Genomic DNA, 17,825 nt, shown 5'->3' on the forward strand with positions numbered 1-17,825 from the left:
GGAATTCAAAACCAATAGATAAGATTGTTATACACCTTAAAAGATTTCTTATATAAAGCTAATACGATTTAGAAGTAACATTTTTACTGTTAAACCAATTCTCACACTCGTGGTCTATTGACCGGTCAACAGTTTACGAACTGTTGACCGGGCAATAGTCTGCTTTATTTCTATTGGCTATGTAAGTCACGTGGTTCTCGGTCTGCTGCTATGGCGAGGTTCACTGATTTGACTGATGAAGATACAGAGTTTAGTAGATTTTTAATTAATAGGATATTGGGTAGGTTTTCTTTTAAACTAGTGGAAGTGTTGATAAATGTATACAATTCCTCTGTCATGTTAAAAGTTCGAAGTCAACAAACCATGTCACATGGCATATGCATCTAGTAAAATATCCTAAAAATTGAAAGTGTATAACAAAACAGGATACCTCGGACAACAGCTGTTTTGTTTGACCTTCAAACGGATCTGTTGCCCGAAGCCGTTCTCTGGTCAAACAAAACGGCTGTTGTCCTCGAACCCAGTCAATAACTGTATACTGTTGACCTCTAGTGTTGTTTTTAACTCCCAGTTAGGCAATATCCATGATGGATTTTAGCTCACCTGAGCTGAAAGCTCAAGTGAGCTTTTCTGATCGCTTTTTGTCCGTCGTCTGTCTGTCTGTCTGTTAAACTTTTCAAATTTTCGACTTATTCTCCAGAACCACTGGGCCAATTTCAACCAAACATGGCCAAAAGCATCCTTGGGTGAAGGGCTTTCAAGTTCGTTCAAATGAAGGGCCATGTCCCTTTCAAAGGGGAGATAATCGCAAAAATAGGGTGAGGTCATTTAAAAATCTTCTTTTCAAGAACCACTGGGCCAGAAGAGCTGAAAGCTTCCTGACATATTGCAGATTCAAGTTTGTTCAAATCATGGCCCCCGGTGGTAGGATGGGGCCACAAGGGGGGATCAAAGTTTTACATACAAATATATAGGGAAAAACTTTAAAAATCTTCTTCTCAAGAACCACTGAGTCAGAAAAGCTGATTTTTACATGAAAACTTTCTGACATAGTGCAGATTCAAGTTTGTTAAAATCATGGGCCCCGGGGGTTGGATGGGGCCACAATAGGGGATCAAAGTTTTACATGCAAATATATATATGGAAAGTCTTCTGATATGGGCCAAGGTGACTCAGGTGAGCGATGTGGCCCATGGGCCTCTTGTTATTTTATATCATGACGTCATAATGACCTTTACTAAAGCATAATAATAAAATATAAACAATATACTAATAAGCTTGTTTATTGGTTTATCAAAAAATATCAACTCTATATCAGGGGAAAATAATCAGATATCTGAATCTGAAAAGTGGTAATTATTACAAGTACCAAAAAATATTGAGTACAAAAGTTGCGAGAGAATAGCATTGCACCAAATGATGTAATGCAAGTCACAGTTCCTAACAATACACACTATAAACAAATGCTCCGAAATTACGATTAGAAAAGTAAACAAGGAGAAAAATCCTTACAAACAAAGATACATTGCTGGATCCAGTGAATGTCTTTGCTCCTCACGAAAATATTAATAGCTGTTAAGAAGAAACTTCAAACCTGCTGTGCTACAACACATCCCAGAAGTGGTGTAAATCAAATGTGAAATCTAAATAATTCTGAAGAACTTTTTAGCTCAACTGAGCCAAAGGCCAAGTGAGCTTTTCTGATCAAAATTTGTCTGTTGTCGGCATCGTAAACTTTTCACATTTTCGACTTCTTCTCAAGAACTGCTGGGCCAATTTCAACCAAACTTGCCACAAAGCATCCTTGGGTGAAGGGATTTCAAGTTTGTTCAAATAAAGGGCCAGGTCCCTTTCAAAGGGGAGATAATCACAAAAATAGGGTGGGGTCATTTAAAAATCTTCTCGAGAACCACTGGGCCAGAAAAGCTGTTTACAGGAAAGCTTCCTGACATAGTGCAGATTCAAATTTGTTCAAATCATGGCCCCTGGGGGTTGAATGGGGCCACAATAGGGGATTAAATTTTACATAATATATAGGATAAATCTTTAAAAATCTTCTTCTCAAGAACCACTGAGCCAGAAAAGCTGAGATTTACATGAAAGCTTCCTGACATAATGCAGATTCAAGTTTGTTCAAATCATGGCCCCCGGGGGTTAGATGGGGCCACAATAGAGGATTAAACTTTTACATACAAATATATAGTATAAATCTTTAAAAATCTTCTTCTCAAGAACCACTGAGCCAGAAAAGCTGAGATTTACATGAAGGCTTTCTGACATAATGCAGATTAAAGTTTGTTCAAATCATGGTCCCTGGGGTTATGATGGGGCCACAATAGGGGATCAAAGTTTTACATACAAATATACATATGTATAAGGAAAATCTTTAAAAATCTTCTTCTCAAGAACCACTGAGCCAGAAAAGCTGATATTTACATGAAAGCTTTCTGACATATTTCAGATTTTAGTTTGTTAAAATCATGGCCCCCAGGGGTAAGATGGGGTCACAAGGGGGGATCAAAGTTTTGGATACAAATATATAGGGAAAATCTTCTCAGGTGAGTGATGTGGCCCTTGGACCTCTTGTATTTAATTTGAAATTGCAAAACTTTGCTCAAATCAACAACATTAAAACGTATGACTTCAACACTTTACACGACCATTCCTCACGAAAAACCAAAGATTAGGCTTTTTGACATCATATACAGTTGTTTCTTCAAAAAAAATGGAAAAAGGAAATTTTCGGTCGACAGGGGATGCTTACGCCTCCAAGGCACCTGATCCTACCTCTGTTGTGTCCAGGGGTCCTTGTTTGCCGAACTATCTATTTTGTTTTGCTTAATATAGGAGTTATAAGATTGATCACTGTTAGTTATCTTCACCTTTCATATCTAGTGATCAGTCATCCAAAAAATTACTTTAATAATCACCACTCTGATTCCATGCAATATTCTAAAGTTGAAAAAAAATATGCTGGAGTTCCTCATTGACAATATCTTTGTAGTCTTTGGTAATCAGATCATCCAACAGTCAATTGGAAATCCCAAGATATGGGCACGAATTGTGTTCCTTTTGTTAACTGACTTGTTTATATTCTTATGAAGCAGAATTTATTGAAAAGCTTCTACGTGAGAAAAAAATCTATTGCTGTGGCAGTGTGGCTTCAACTTGACATTTAGATATATTGACGACGTTTTATCCGTTAACAATCATAATCATTTTCATATGTCGATTTGATATATTCCTTTGAACTCGAAATAAAAGACAATGCAGAGTCCTCTACATCTGCTTCGTACTTGGATATTTTTATTATACCCCCCGCAACAAGTTGTGGGGGGGGGGGGGTATACTGGAATCGGGTTGTCCGTCTGTCTGTCTGTCCGTCCATCCGTCTGTAGACGCAATGGTTTCCGGGCTCTAAAGCATTATCCTTTCCACCTACCGTCACCATATCATATATATGGACTACCCATGGGATGAAGATGTTCCCTATCGATTTTGGGGTCTAAAGGTTAAAGGTCAAGCGCACTGGACATCGAAGTAGCAATATGGTTTCCGGGCTCTAAAGCATTATCCTTTCCACCTACCGTCACCATATCATATATATGGACTACCCATGGGATGAAGATGTTCCCTATCGATTTTGGGGTCAAAAGGTTAAAGGTCAAGCGCACTGGACATCGAAGTAGCAATATGGTTTCCGGGCTCTAAAGCGTTATCCTTTCCACCTACAGTCACCATATCATACATATGGACTACCCATGGCATGAAGATGTTCCCTATTGATTTTGGGGTCAAAAGGTCAAAGGTCAAGCACACTGGACATTGAAGTAGCAATATGGTTTCCGGGCTCTAAAACGTTATCCTTTCCACCTACAGTCACCATATCATACATATGGACTACCCATGGGATGAAGATGTTCCCTATTGATTTTGGGGTCAAAAGGTCAAAGGTCACGCGCACTGGACATCGATGTAGCAATATGGTTTCCATTTAAATTCTTTAATGGCTTTTTTCATCGCATGAAGATGCTGTGTTCCTAGATACCTTTTGGATCATAATACTGAAGTTTTACCTATTACCAACACCCTTTGGGAGATTGGGGTAAGCGGGGGTTATTCTTAGTGAACATTGCTCACAGTACCTCTTGTTGACGATGGATGTTGATGGAAACTAACAACTTTATGACAAATGAGATGGTCACCTGCATATGGTGTGAATATATCGCAACTGATTCGATACGCAAGAACTTGTTCTGCGTATGATAAGTATTAAATCGAGGCAGACTACTGACAAACAAGTTGATGTTGCAGGGGTTTCAACAGTCTTGTTTAAAGTAAGCATTTCGCAAATTCTATAGTCATTATAATGATCTAGTTTGCTAGTACAACCTATCATTGGGTCAAATGTTGTTTGACTTGTTTCATACTGATTGTTAGGCTGTTCTTGGCTCACTGATTTTGACTACGGATTAGTCCGTTTACCTGATCAGGATGTAGGGTTCATGGCGGGTGTGACCGGTTGACAGGAGATGCTTACTCCTCCTAGGCACCTAATCCCACCTCTGGTATATCCAATTTATATAGTATATGGTTTGCCCAACTCTCTATTTTGTATTTCTTATAGGAGTTATGAGATTGATCACTTCGTTATCTTCACCTTTTCATGTTAACAATTATTGTCAGCAAGGAGACAGTCTGGCCTGGTGATGACCCAGCAACTCGTCCAGCTGCAGTAGCAGAAAGTATTCAACAGGTCGTATCTCTATTCTAGACCTAAATATACTCAGGACACACCCCCTCCAATATCCAAGAAACATGTATAAAAATTGAAATAAAGATATTGTAATTCCAAACTCTTTGTTTCGCAAAAATCCCCTTTGCAGTTTTGTTAGAATTTAATTAAATTAAAGTAGTATTGGTCAACTGATCGTTCATTGAAGGAATTCGAAAAGTATCAACTAAAACTTTTTCAAGTGTATGTCAATATGATGTTACCTTAACAAAATATTCAGTAAAAATAATTACTAGATTTAATTATCTCAATGCCCTCTAAAATAAATCTCATTCATATAGGTATGAATAAAATTGTATGTAACTGTGTAACATTTATCGCAATATATAGGAACACAAACAAGCATGGCATGTTGATAATGGCGCTTTAGAAATGATTTCAGTATTACATGTAGCTGTTTCGTTACATTAGGGATCATCTCAAAGCTAAATTACTTTGTTAGAAACAGAGAATGAGATATATAGAACATTTATAATTGTGTGATTTGATATTTGCTCTATCCAAATCGTTGAAATGGTGATTTCTTTTGTTAGAAGCCGATGCTAATCATACTTCAGGTGAGCTAATTTATAGAGAAGATATTTTAATGCATTATGAATTCAATTGGATTGGCACATTAACAGTCTTGAGATGATAAAGCATCCCACATCATATAATTCCCCCATCATATAAATCTATTAATTGGTACTAAATGACTGAGATCATAATATTCTGGTGAGCTAAATCATCAATGTGCATTTGCTTACATGCAAGGTGGTAAAACTAATTATTCAAAAAGATATGAAAAGTGTGGTGAGTTTTACTTCACTTTAATACTCTCATTCAATATTATTGATATAAATGAAGTTTTACTTTACTTTTATACTCTCATTCAATATTATTGATATAAATGAAATTCACCATTAATGTGTATAACTTCTCATGTGAGCTAAGTTGCTCATGTATGCAAAAACATTCAAAACATGAATTTAATTCAATTTTTTTCAAAGGCTTCACATTAAATATTTTTCTCTGAGTACTCTCAGTCCTTCGATGATTTTCAAAGCTTATACGGACTTACTGACTGCTGATAAGTGGCTGCTAACTTCTGCCTGGTCCAATCAAGGCTGTACGGATATTTACCCCGGGTTAGAGTCGGCTCGGCTAGATATTTGGACTGACATTCAGCTTCGGCCGGTTCTATCAGTTATTGTGCTTGGTGATATTGCCATTCGCTTCAAATGTTCACTGTTAAACTGTTTTTCTTTCACTATTAATGCTGCATTACTTACCCTCTAGGTATACAAGTTCCATAATAAAAACTAACACTAAATTTCTGTTGAAATGATGACTTCCACGGCACAATATTTTATCTCCTGAAATTGAAGAGTTCATATAGTCTGTTTTATTAAATTATTGACATACTATCTACACATACCTACTTATATATCGAGAGATAAATATTGCGCCATAGAAGTCATCATTTGAACGGACAATTTAGTGATAATTTCTATTAAGGAATTTACATACCTAGACGGTAAGTAATGCATCATTAAGAGTGATACAGAGTTGGTTTAATAGTCAAATTATTTGAAGCGAGTGGCAATGTCCCCTAGTTGTACATTAATTGCTAGAACCGGCCGAAGACGAATGTAAATTTCATTTGATGAGAACACAAACATACTTGCACCCACCCGTTTTTTTCAGGGGAGAAGGGGACGACCTCTTCCCCCAGCTGTACCCAACTAGCTACCCACTATATACGTTAGTCTCTACGAAAATAAAGATATGTTGAATTAATTGTCACATTTATTCACATTAGAGTGCATGAAAACGTTTTATGAAGCATCACCAAGTGGGAAAGTGTCTAACATTTGGCACTTTTCGAACGATCTATGATAAATTCCACTTTTGATTTTTCATCTTGTGTGAGGTCTTCTTCATATTTTGGAATAGAGAGTTCATAGCAGCACCTTTTGCACCGATCGTGAACTACAGCAATCCTTTGTTCTTTGTTTGCACGCCTTTGTTTGGTCAGGGAAGCACTTTTATGACTACGACCGACAAGTGACATGTCAATTTTAGGGAGTGACGTTTTGGCTCTATTAACTTGTTTCTTCTTTTTCCTTTTTACACTGGGTGGTTTACTATCCTCAAATGACACTAGAGGTCGCTGATACAATGCGGATGTTGCCATGCCGGAGGAATATGTCTTAGCGGAAGGATGCGTTAGATTGGTCTTCCTGGATATTCCGTCAGTGTGCTCTTCTCTGTCGGTGTCCGACTCATTATCTGAAAGTCCCGGTCCATTTCCGACATCATCCATTATTTCTTCGCCGCTGACGTCTCCCTCGTCATTGACAGTGTCACCCTCCCCTGTCTTTCCGTTGATTTCGTTTTTCTCCAGAATATCATCAATAGTTTCCTTCAACTGTACGTCTTCATTGTCATCAATATTTTCCTTCAACTCTACGTCTTCATTGTCATTTTGACTTTGATCTTCCGCCCCATCCTGTTCAGTGGTCGATTCTCTTGCAATATTTTCTTCTCCGTCAAAGATAACTTCAGCTGGTCTATTAGCTTTCTCAACCATATTTAGGGACGTGTCTATATATACAGAAGACATTTTGCTTTGAGTGTCCATAGACCTATATATTTCGTCAATAAGTTTTTCCGTGTTTTCTTCCTCTTCACAGTGCGATACACTTCTCGGTTCTTTATCGTGTTTGGAATTATCGACGTGGGAAATCTTATTTGTTGTCTTTTTCTTTTTTCCTCCTACATCAACTCCCCTTGGAGTAATGATTTTTGAGAAGCGATGCTTTCTTATTTTAGGCAATGATTGTAAAGCACTAGCTTTCAACAGAAGTTCTTCTTTGTGCGACAATTTTTTGGGACTAGGATTCCTAACTGGATCTACCATGTTTTGAAGACAACGATCTCGAAGATGATGAAACGACAAATACTCTGGACTCTCAACATATTTAACGATTTTAGGATAATCCTCCGTTTTAAGATCTTCAACAAGCTTTGTTATGGTATGTTCAAAAGGACACTTTCTGCAGCTAACCTTCAATATGGCTATCCTGTTGTTTTTCTGTGCCATTCTCATTTCATGTGCTGTCTGTCTGGGCTTTTCTATTTCGCGTCTACTTTTGGCGGGCTTTGTTTTTTGCGCTCTATCAGTAAATACGACCAGGTAGTCATTGAATGACACTCCAGTCCGAACTGGTGGTGCTGGTGCAGTCTCTGTTTCTGCTTCTTCCTCATCCTCGATATGTTCTGTTTCGCTCTCTGGACTCTGTAGTATATCTTCTGATTCTTTCGTTTCCTCGTTGTTCTTGATTTCATCCTCGTCGTCTTTTTTAAAAGAACTCCCGCCATCCGTTGTTGTTTCTGTTTGTTTGCTGTCATCATCCATCAGTTCGTCCAACATTTCATTAAAATAATCAAAATTTGGTGGTGGCCTTTTTTGAGATTTTTTACTTTGCCTGGTCGTTGGTCGCAAGTATTCCTCGTAGTCGTCCTCACTAATTTGCACGTGGTCTTTAAGACGCGTACCAACGGGAGGCTTTACGCTGAAGTCAAACATGTGTTGACGAATGTCGAAGCCGCTGCCAAGGTGCTTCCGTTTTTTACTTGTGCGAACCAGAACTGCGTTGAAGCAGTTAAGCAAACTTCCCATAATGATTGGTACGATGGATATGATTGCCATGAAGAATCCATATTGTAGAGAGATTTGACTTCCGGTGTTGTTATAGGAAAACACATACGTTGTGATGATGAGAAGGAGACCTGCGTAACAGAAAGACTTTAACATCTTAAGCTCATAGGATACCGAAGATTGTGGATGCATCCAATGAAGTACGCAAGATTTTGTATTATTTGATCAAACAACAATGTAAATCAGTCATTCACACATGAAATGTATCACTAAAAAGACGTTTTTAATATTTGAATTTTGTGGTAATATTTTTTCCATTGAATTTTCCAATAAAGATTTGTGAATAATACAAAAATAAGGATGTTTCATAGGAAAATGTTGTATTGGTATGGGTTTTTAGCAATATTAAAATCTTACAAATGGTTTTACAAAATTCAATAACATTTGGGGGTGGTATGCTATGGTATTAACACATCTCCCCGAAGTTCCTCTGCTATGGTGGTATTCATAGTTTATAGGTTTATTCTCTTTTTCATCTCTTATTTTAGTTATTTTGTTACTACATGTATGATCAACTTTTCAATTTCGCTCGATATCATGGAAAAGTCAAAATCATGAACTTTTCAAACAGCCTGGCTGACACCATCTTCGCAAACCAAGAGTCCGATTCGCTTACTCTCCCGTAAGTGAATCGGACACTTGGCTTGCGAAGATGGGCTGACACGTACATAGACCTTTTTGATGTCGGATCCGTCATATTTTATTGTTCATACCTGACAGCATGCCGGTCCCCACAGAAGCATACAAAAGCCTTCTTTTTGTTCTGTATTCCCAGTAGAATTGTAGAAATCCTGTTCCCGTAGCAACAAAGTAAAAGAAAAGTCCAACACTGGCAAAAGCCTGGGCAGCTCCCACCCAGGCTCCTATAATACAGACAAAATGATTGTAAGAAACAAACTGTAGCAGGCAATCAGTGATAAACCAACATCATAGGATATGTTTACGGTGTAACGGACAGACAGATTAGACCAAAATGTATATATATATACACACATATATTTATATATATATATATATATATATATATATATATATATATATATATATATATTATTTGCCATCATTCAGATTAAACACACACTCGGCTGAGATTCGGTTTGGCTGAATATTTGGACTTGACGCCTTCACCGAATCTCGGAGCAGTCCATCATAATTCACGTCTGGAAATTTACTTTTAGCTTCGATCGGTTCTAGCAATTAATGTGACACTGCTGTTTATGGAGCGCCAAATTAACATAAACTAAAATAATTGAAGATATCTTCAATTATTTGAAGATGTCATCAATTCAATTATCGATCTCTTTAATTGAATTAATGATCAATTATTGCTTTCATCAAATGAATTAGTGTGCGCTTCAATTCAATGATTGCTTTCATCAATTAAATTAATGCGCGCATCAATTGAATTAATGAGAGCAATAATTGATTTAATGCGCCCATTAATTCAATTATTGTTCTCTTCAAATCAATTGATGAGAGCATCAATTGAATTAATGAGAGCAATAATAGATTTGATGCGCGCATTAGTTCAATTTTTGCTCTCTTCAATTCAATTGATGAGAGCATCAATTTCGTAGAAATATTGCTCGCAATAATTAATTTAGAGCTCGGTATAAATAATTTGATGATCTCTTTAATTCAATTGAAGATATCTTTAATTATTTACAATGCTTTTGTATAAGGAATGAATGAGCGCATCAATTCTTTTAAAGAGAGCAACAATTCAATTAAAGAGATCATTAATTCAATTGTGGATATGTTGAATTGAAGATATCTTTAATTATATAGTTGCTCTCTCTAAAAGAATCATTGCTCTCTTGAACAACTGAATTAAAGATCTCATTAATTCAATTGAAGAAAGCAATAATTGAATTGATGTGCGCATTAAATCAATTATTGCTCTCATCAAATGAATTGATGCGCGCATCAATTCAATTATTGCTCTCATCAATTGATTTAATGTTCGCATTATATCAATTATTGCTCTCTTCAATTGAATTGTAGCGCGCATCAATTCAATTGTTGATATCATTAATTCAATTAAAGTGCGCATCAATTCAGCTGAAGAATCAATGCTATCATCAATTCAATTAATGCGCGCAATAATTCAGAATTGAAGATATCATTAATCATTTGAAGAGATCTTTAATTCAATTGTTGCGCGCATCAAATGAATTGATGATATCTTCAAATAATTGAAAATATCTTCAATTATTTGAGTATTTATGTTAACTTGGCGCTCCATAGCTGTTCGCTTCAAATAAGTTACTTGACTATTAAACCAAATCTGTATCACTATCAATGCTGCATTACTTAGTCTAAGTATGTAAATTCCATAAAATAAACTCTTGCTAGATTTTTCATTCAAATGATGATTTTCATGGCGCAATAATTTATCTCCCGATATTGAAGAGTTCCAATAGTTTTGTTTTTTTTTAAATTAGCGATATACAAGACGGTAAGTGGAGATACAATGTGTCAGTAACTAGATAGTGCAGGCTATAGGAACTCCTCAATTTCAGGAGATAAAATAGTGTGCCATGGAAGTCATCATTTGAACGAAAAATTTAGTGACTCTTCATTTTAGGATTTTCATACCTAGACGGTAAGCAATGCAAAATTGATAGTGATAGAGGGTTAGTTTAACAGTCAAATCACTTATTTGAAGCAAATAGCAGTGTCACCTAGATGCACATTCATTGCTAGAACCGGCCGAAGCTGAAAGTAAATTTCCAGACATGAATTATGAAGAACTGTTCCAAGATTCGGTAAAGGCGTTAGTCCAAATATTCAGCCAATGCCGAATCTCAGCAGAGAGAGATGTGTGTGTGTGCGTGCTATTAAAGACAGTCGAGTCACAATTGATTAACTTTGTGTCAATTAAAGATATTTACTAGGTCAATTGATATTGTACATAGTGCAACCACTTACAAGTTCAGATCCAAGGATTGTACGTTATGTATGCAAATCAATTGAATTAACTGTAGAATATTCTAGTTTTTGATATTTTGTTGATGCTAATATGTTTATGATTAGATAAGTGGCCGTAATAACACATTTTTCAATCGTTATTTGCTCGATCTTATTTCCTTGTGTGGTCACATAAAAACTCCCAACTATCCTTTTTTAGTAAACTTTCCCTGAATGATACAAGTTGTGATCTATCAAGAGAAACCTAACAAAAATGACACAACCAACAAAGACTTACCATCAACGTTAGAGAGATGAAAAGTGTCGCACTCTGATTTAAGAAAATCCTCAATACAAGTCATAAATAGGCCATATCTGTAAATTTGTCCCTGGTCCGTCGACGTGTATTTTGCCCATTGTGGAAGGCCATAGGCCACCACATACACTATAAATCCCACAAGGATGAATAGAAAAGTGATTTTACGCAAAAGCGCCCGTGCTTTTTGGTTCATGGTTTCATATTTCCCCACAGTTTTTCCTATATCTATAAAACGTATTCGGTAACTATTCAATAGTCTGTCTCTAACATGTCTATGTGTCCTCTAGTATTCATTGTTAAGTATTTTGCTAGGATATCGGGGATTTTGATCAATTTATCTTTCAATCAAAATTTATTTATTAAGACTTGAATTGTTCCACCATAGTCGAATGCTCCAAAAGAATGTAGCCGCGGATTATCATTGAAGACTGTGGCTTTAAAATTAACGGGTTAGAATATTGTTACAAGTCCCTCGTAACAAAGAAATAATATCCCTCAAATTATACTGTTTGTTAATAAAATGAATTATCGCGAAGGACTAGAGGAAGTGTAAATTAAAAGTGGGGTATATTAATTTTGTTTTCTGATGTGTTTCATAGGGTTTCACGCTCCACTTTCTATTGATTGAAAATATCAATACACGAATTAAGTTGCCAAGTATTGAAAGCTTTATTGAGTACTGGTTATGAAAATGATGTGGAGGAGGATATTTTTTTATGTGTGTCTGTGATGAATTGACTATCTAATCGTGTTTCTTATGATTTGTCATGCCATGCACCATTTTATTGCTCAAAGGGCAGAACAGAAGTATACATTTAAAAATGTTTAGCAAATGCTACGTGAGGTAGAAAAATTACTTCATACATCAGTGTGGGCGCAATCATTCTTTTGTGACCGAATTTAACATTACCTTTTTATTTCATTTTTATATTTTCAGTTGAATAAAATTAAGTACAAGCTTGTATAAAAAAAAATCTGCAAAGACGAGGCACCGTATGTATTGCAAGCACCAAGAATCTGTAACATTAACATCTTCTTCAAAGCACAGAAGTCTTCAAATTCTAACAATGGTCAAACATGTCCTAATCAAAGTGATGCCCATATCCGATTTATAGAAAAAGGGCACAGCTGAACGAATAACAGGATACCTATATGCCCTAATATTTGCGAGACATTACCTTTTCGAATACTTTCAATCATTTTCCATTAGTCCAATAGGTTTTAAATCTTTTATGATATATGCACGTCCATAAAGGATAAGACGGCTCAACTGAACTTCCGCCCCTTCGTAGCATCATAGCATAAATGTACATTAATTTTGAGATACTGGATAGTGACAGACAGACAAACGCAATCAAAGAATCTGGTTAAACCAATTATCCTCCTTGAACCTATTAGTTCCTTCCTCTCCTGTCATAGGAGCACAGATAGACAACACGTACTGTAGTTTCAGCATTTTAATAATGAACAGACAAACTTCTTACAATAGTGGATAAAATTGGCCGCAAATTTTGTAGAAGACTGAGGAAGAGACATCTGGTATGCCAGAAAAAAACATATTGGGCAAACCAGTGTCCTAGCTTTTTGTGCCAGTGACAGGTCTTCAGTTTACCAACTGATGGACAGGATAGCAGCGACTCCGACCCTCACACCCTGTCTCCTACTTGCTACCTGGTTTGTTATATTTGTTATGACCAGCCTGTAGCCTCCCCTCCTTTTTTAAGAGGTGGAGGGGGTTCAAGTACTGTAAGTTACAATGTATACTGTGAACCTCAAATTGGATTAAACATCCATTATAACATATATGTACATATTTCTAGTGTAAGCTCTGCCTATTAACTTTTTATTGGCGAGTTTTGTACACTGTTACCGCCCCATGCTTTTTTAGCATATAGGAGGAGACAACAGGTTGGGTGGACGTCCCTACACACCACAAAAGTCTCCCCAGTCCCCGCCACATAGATACAATGCCCCCCACAAAATTAAGGCTGGGTGAAGAGTTAACAGAAGTGCAAGATGACAGGGAAAATACTCGCAAAAAAATATATTATTGAATTAGGATACAAATTTTGTTGATATATCCCGAGCTTTAGTTGATCTAATGTCCTTAAGCCAACAGGAGAGAATAGCATTCAAGGGAGTGGAGAAGGGAACCGATTGCCATAACTTAAGGGGGGGGGGGAAATAAATTCCAATGTTCCCTGAATATTATTCAGAAAAACCAGGTTGCCCACTCCTGACAGGTGGGTCCCATCATTTCTGGAAAGTTGTAAGTGTCAGCATGGGCATTGGATGTAGCATTGGCATTTACGTAGAGTAACCAATACTCCTGATTGATTTGACCCCAAGAGGCATGAGGGTTAGCTGACATGCGCAAACAGTACTGTTCGTCATATTTGTACCACCCGAATGAACGCGAGGCAGCCTTGCCCCAATCGGAATTCCTCGCACACTCGACATAGATCTCGGATGTAATACGATGGCATCCATGAGTGAATTTGATGCATTGTCAACTATGACGTCAAAGCGTACTGCACGACGTTACGTACTTCATAGTTAGTAATGCATTAAATTCACTCATGGATACCATCGTATTACATCCGAGATCTATGTCGAGTGCACGAGATATTAGAGGAGTTCCGATTGACGCATCTTTTTAATTTGGGGGGGGGGGGGGGGGGGGGTATCTCGAACCCGACGTAGATAAACGTATTAATGTGAAAGGGAATCATTCGTAATAAATTGAGTAAATGGCAGATATACAAATAAAAGTACTCAAAAGTCAAATGCGGTTATTTGTCGCTCTGTCTGCATTTCCCCTACAGCTACCACTGTTACTAAATACAAGCATACGGAATGGTCTTGACTCTGTCATGTGGGTATTGACACGGGCACTGGAAGTTAATGTAAATATATAGTATGTACATGTATAAAAAAGGAAGGGTAGGACACTCTTTTTGAGGCAAATTCGGGTTTGGGTTATTGTGGGCGTTTCTCAAACGGCCTGGCGCGATGAATCGCTTACATATACCTTACTTTCAATATGTGTACGGTTTCTTTCCGTTCCAATGCCGTTCATTCGAAGAAAAAGATGTTTTTACACCTCCAAGTGCCTAAGAATTTCGCTAGACTGTCTTACTTCCGGTTTAATCGCACTGAATCAAAATGTAAGTTGTGATTGGTCAATGTGATAAACATTTATAAGTTTCGGTCATATTCTTATTGGTTGTGAAATAATGATAAGAATATTTGAACTATAAAAACAAACATGGCTCATGTACTTAACCACGAGTCTCTAACACCATCATGAAGTAATAATCCTGAGAATTATTTTCTCTACATATGTATTTATGGATTAGATAACGTGTGTCAATTCAGACTTCAATTTTATTATTGACCTATCAGAACTTACCTATCGATTCAGTGCGATTAAACCGGAAGTAAGACAGTCTAGCGAAATTCTTAGGCACTTGGGGGTGTAATAACATCTTTTTCTTCGAATGAACGGCATTGGAACGGAAAGAAACCGTACATATATTGAAAGTAAGGTATATGTGAACGATTCATCGCGTCAGGCCGTTTGAGAAACGCCCACAATAACCCAAACCCGAATTTGCCTCAAAAAGAGTGTCCTACCCTTCCTTTTTTATACATGCACATACTATATATTTACATTAACTTCCAGTGCCCGTGGGTATTGATACTAATATACGAGGGCTGTTCGATATGTAATGTGTATTGTACCACAGCGCGATAACGCTTTGCACGATTTCGTGGATGATGATACTCTTGAATAGCTCTAACCAATACCATTCCAACAGTATAAACACGAACCTTCAGCTCCACATAGTTATATGACTTATAGTCATTTTCAATAGAGCCAGTCGTTGACCAATGTTGTAAAATGGTTGGGAAACGGGTTGAGAATATTGAAGAAATTAGAGCTTATATAAAAGTTCGCACAAAACTCCATCATTCGGAATTGCAGATTTTTACTGAATCGGGGGAAGTTTATGGGTCTGATAAGGTATCTTATGAGACAGTCCGTAGGTGAAGAATGAAACTTCTGACTGGCACAGAGTCCGTCAAAGATGCAGCCAACATCTGGCCGACCTATGACTGTAACAGGCAAGGCAAATGTCTCAAAAGTCAGGAAATAATTGAAAGTGATGGCAGATACACGATTCGTAATATTGCCAAAGCTGTTGGCATATCACTATCGCGGGTGCATTTCATTTTGAAGCGTATATTGAAAGTACGAAATATTTCTGCCAGATGGATACCGCATATATTGACAGATGACCAAATACGGGTTCGAGTACAAACCGCTAAGCAATTGCTCAAAATGTTTCCCAAATTCAGTCAAAGACAAGTTGTAAACATTGTTACTGGTGACGAAACATGGGTTCACTTTGGAACCAGTAAAAAAAATTGGAAACAAAATATGGCTAACTAAACACGGTAGAAGGCCTGTAGCTGCCAAAAGAACCATAAACACAGAGAAGGTTCTTTATTGCATATTCTTATAAATTAATGAAACCTTGTTGGTTAATTTCTGATAATAAATAGGTAAATGTAAATATTGCATTGAAGAACACGGCCGATTTTGCAGTAGGATCAATCTCACGATTCTTAAAACAATACAAAATTACATACAATGATTCTCATAATATTTGGTAGATTTTGAATAATTGATATTGTTTAATTCCCTTAGAAGTCAGCGATTTGATCGTCTTTTTTAAAAACATGTACATAATGTAAACGATTCCTACTGTGTCATCTCATCAGATGCCATTTCTTAACCGTATTAGGGTGATGGCGACGTGTCGGTGATTCTCTCCAGGGGCGGATCCAGGAATTGCGGTTACAGGGGTGCCACTTTACAAAATACAGTGCACGTGCATGCGTGTGTTTCAACATTCTAAGTTACTCAAGTTACTTTTAGGTATTTATAATAATTACACATGATGTACATATCATTCCATTTTATTCATTCATGTTGAAACATTATCCAATCAAAATTTCGAGCGCTTGACGGAGGAACCCAATAAAAAGAAACATCAGAATAACTGAAGGTTTCTGCTTAAGACAGAGGAACCCGATAAAAAGAAACATCAGAATAACTGAAGGTTTCTGCTGATTGGGCTGTAGAAAATATTTCAAGTGGATTTTGCAATTTGCTCGAGTTATCTTGTACAGTTAGACACAATTCATTTTTGTACTTATATTCCCTCAAAATCGATAGTACCCCCCGTTAAATCTTTAGAACTTTTTAGTAAACACATTTGAAATACATTTTGCTTTCTAATAACATAGCTGTGCGCGAGTGCTAAGTTTGATCTAACTTTATAACTTTTCACTTCCAGTTCTGCGATATAATTCTATCTGCTTCATTGCATGCTCAGTGGCCTGATTACCCGATCCTTTGAAATCTAGATCTAAACAACTTTTCCTATCCAGGAGATGCATAATAAATATTTGGTGTTGTCATGCGATATTTAAATATTCATTATTCGTTTACGTTACACTTGATCGCTTCGTAATTTCTAAGCTACATTGTCTTTTTAAAAAAATAAAATGAAGAAATGAATTACAATACAACAAAGCAATGTCTACGTGATCATGGTGAGTTAGAATAATAATGATGAGTTGTACAACTCAAGGACAATAAAGAATTGAATAATTATAAGTGACTGTTTATGGTTAATAATTATAAGTGACTGTTTATGGTTAATAATTATAAGTGACTGTTTATGGTTAATAATTATGAGTGACTGTTTATGGTTAATAATTATAAGTGACTGTTTATGGTTAATAATTATAAGTGACTGTTTATGGTTAATAATTATAAGTGACTGTTTGTGGTTGTAGTGACTGTCTATGGTTGTAGTGACTGTCTATGATTGTAGTGACTGTTTATGGTTGCACCAGCTCAACTTAGACATAGTGAGCTGTTGGACAGATTTATTCCATCGTTGAATTTCGCGCCAGCCGATATTTAATTAAATTTGAGAACTTTCACCTCGGTCCTACGGTAAGCTGATACATGTATATGCGGTCAAAATCTTATGAAAATATTTACTTGAACGAGGACATTT

At 36.7% G+C, this 17,825-nt stretch overlaps 1 protein-coding gene across 1 annotated transcript; it reads right to left on the reverse strand.

Moving 5' to 3' along the window:
* Positions 1-6,570: 6,570 nt before the first annotated feature.
* On the reverse strand, positions 6,571-12,015 carry LOC125645745 (uncharacterized). The gene is made up of 3 exons (XM_048871541.2): positions 11,707-12,015; positions 9,212-9,361; positions 6,571-8,569 (listed from the first exon to the last, which is right to left on the reverse strand). Exons 1-3 carry the CDS (start codon positions 11,918-11,920, stop codon positions 6,642-6,644), a joined length of 2,292 nt encoding a protein of 763 aa, XP_048727498.2. The 5' UTR covers positions 11,921-12,015; the 3' UTR covers positions 6,571-6,641.
* Positions 12,016-17,825: the final 5,810 nt, after the last annotated feature.

The sequence above is a fragment of the Ostrea edulis genome, chromosome 6 (genome assembly GCF_947568905.1).
Source record: "Ostrea edulis chromosome 6, xbOstEdul1.1, whole genome shotgun sequence".
NCBI lineage: Eukaryota > Metazoa > Mollusca > Bivalvia > Ostreida > Ostreidae > Ostrea > Ostrea edulis.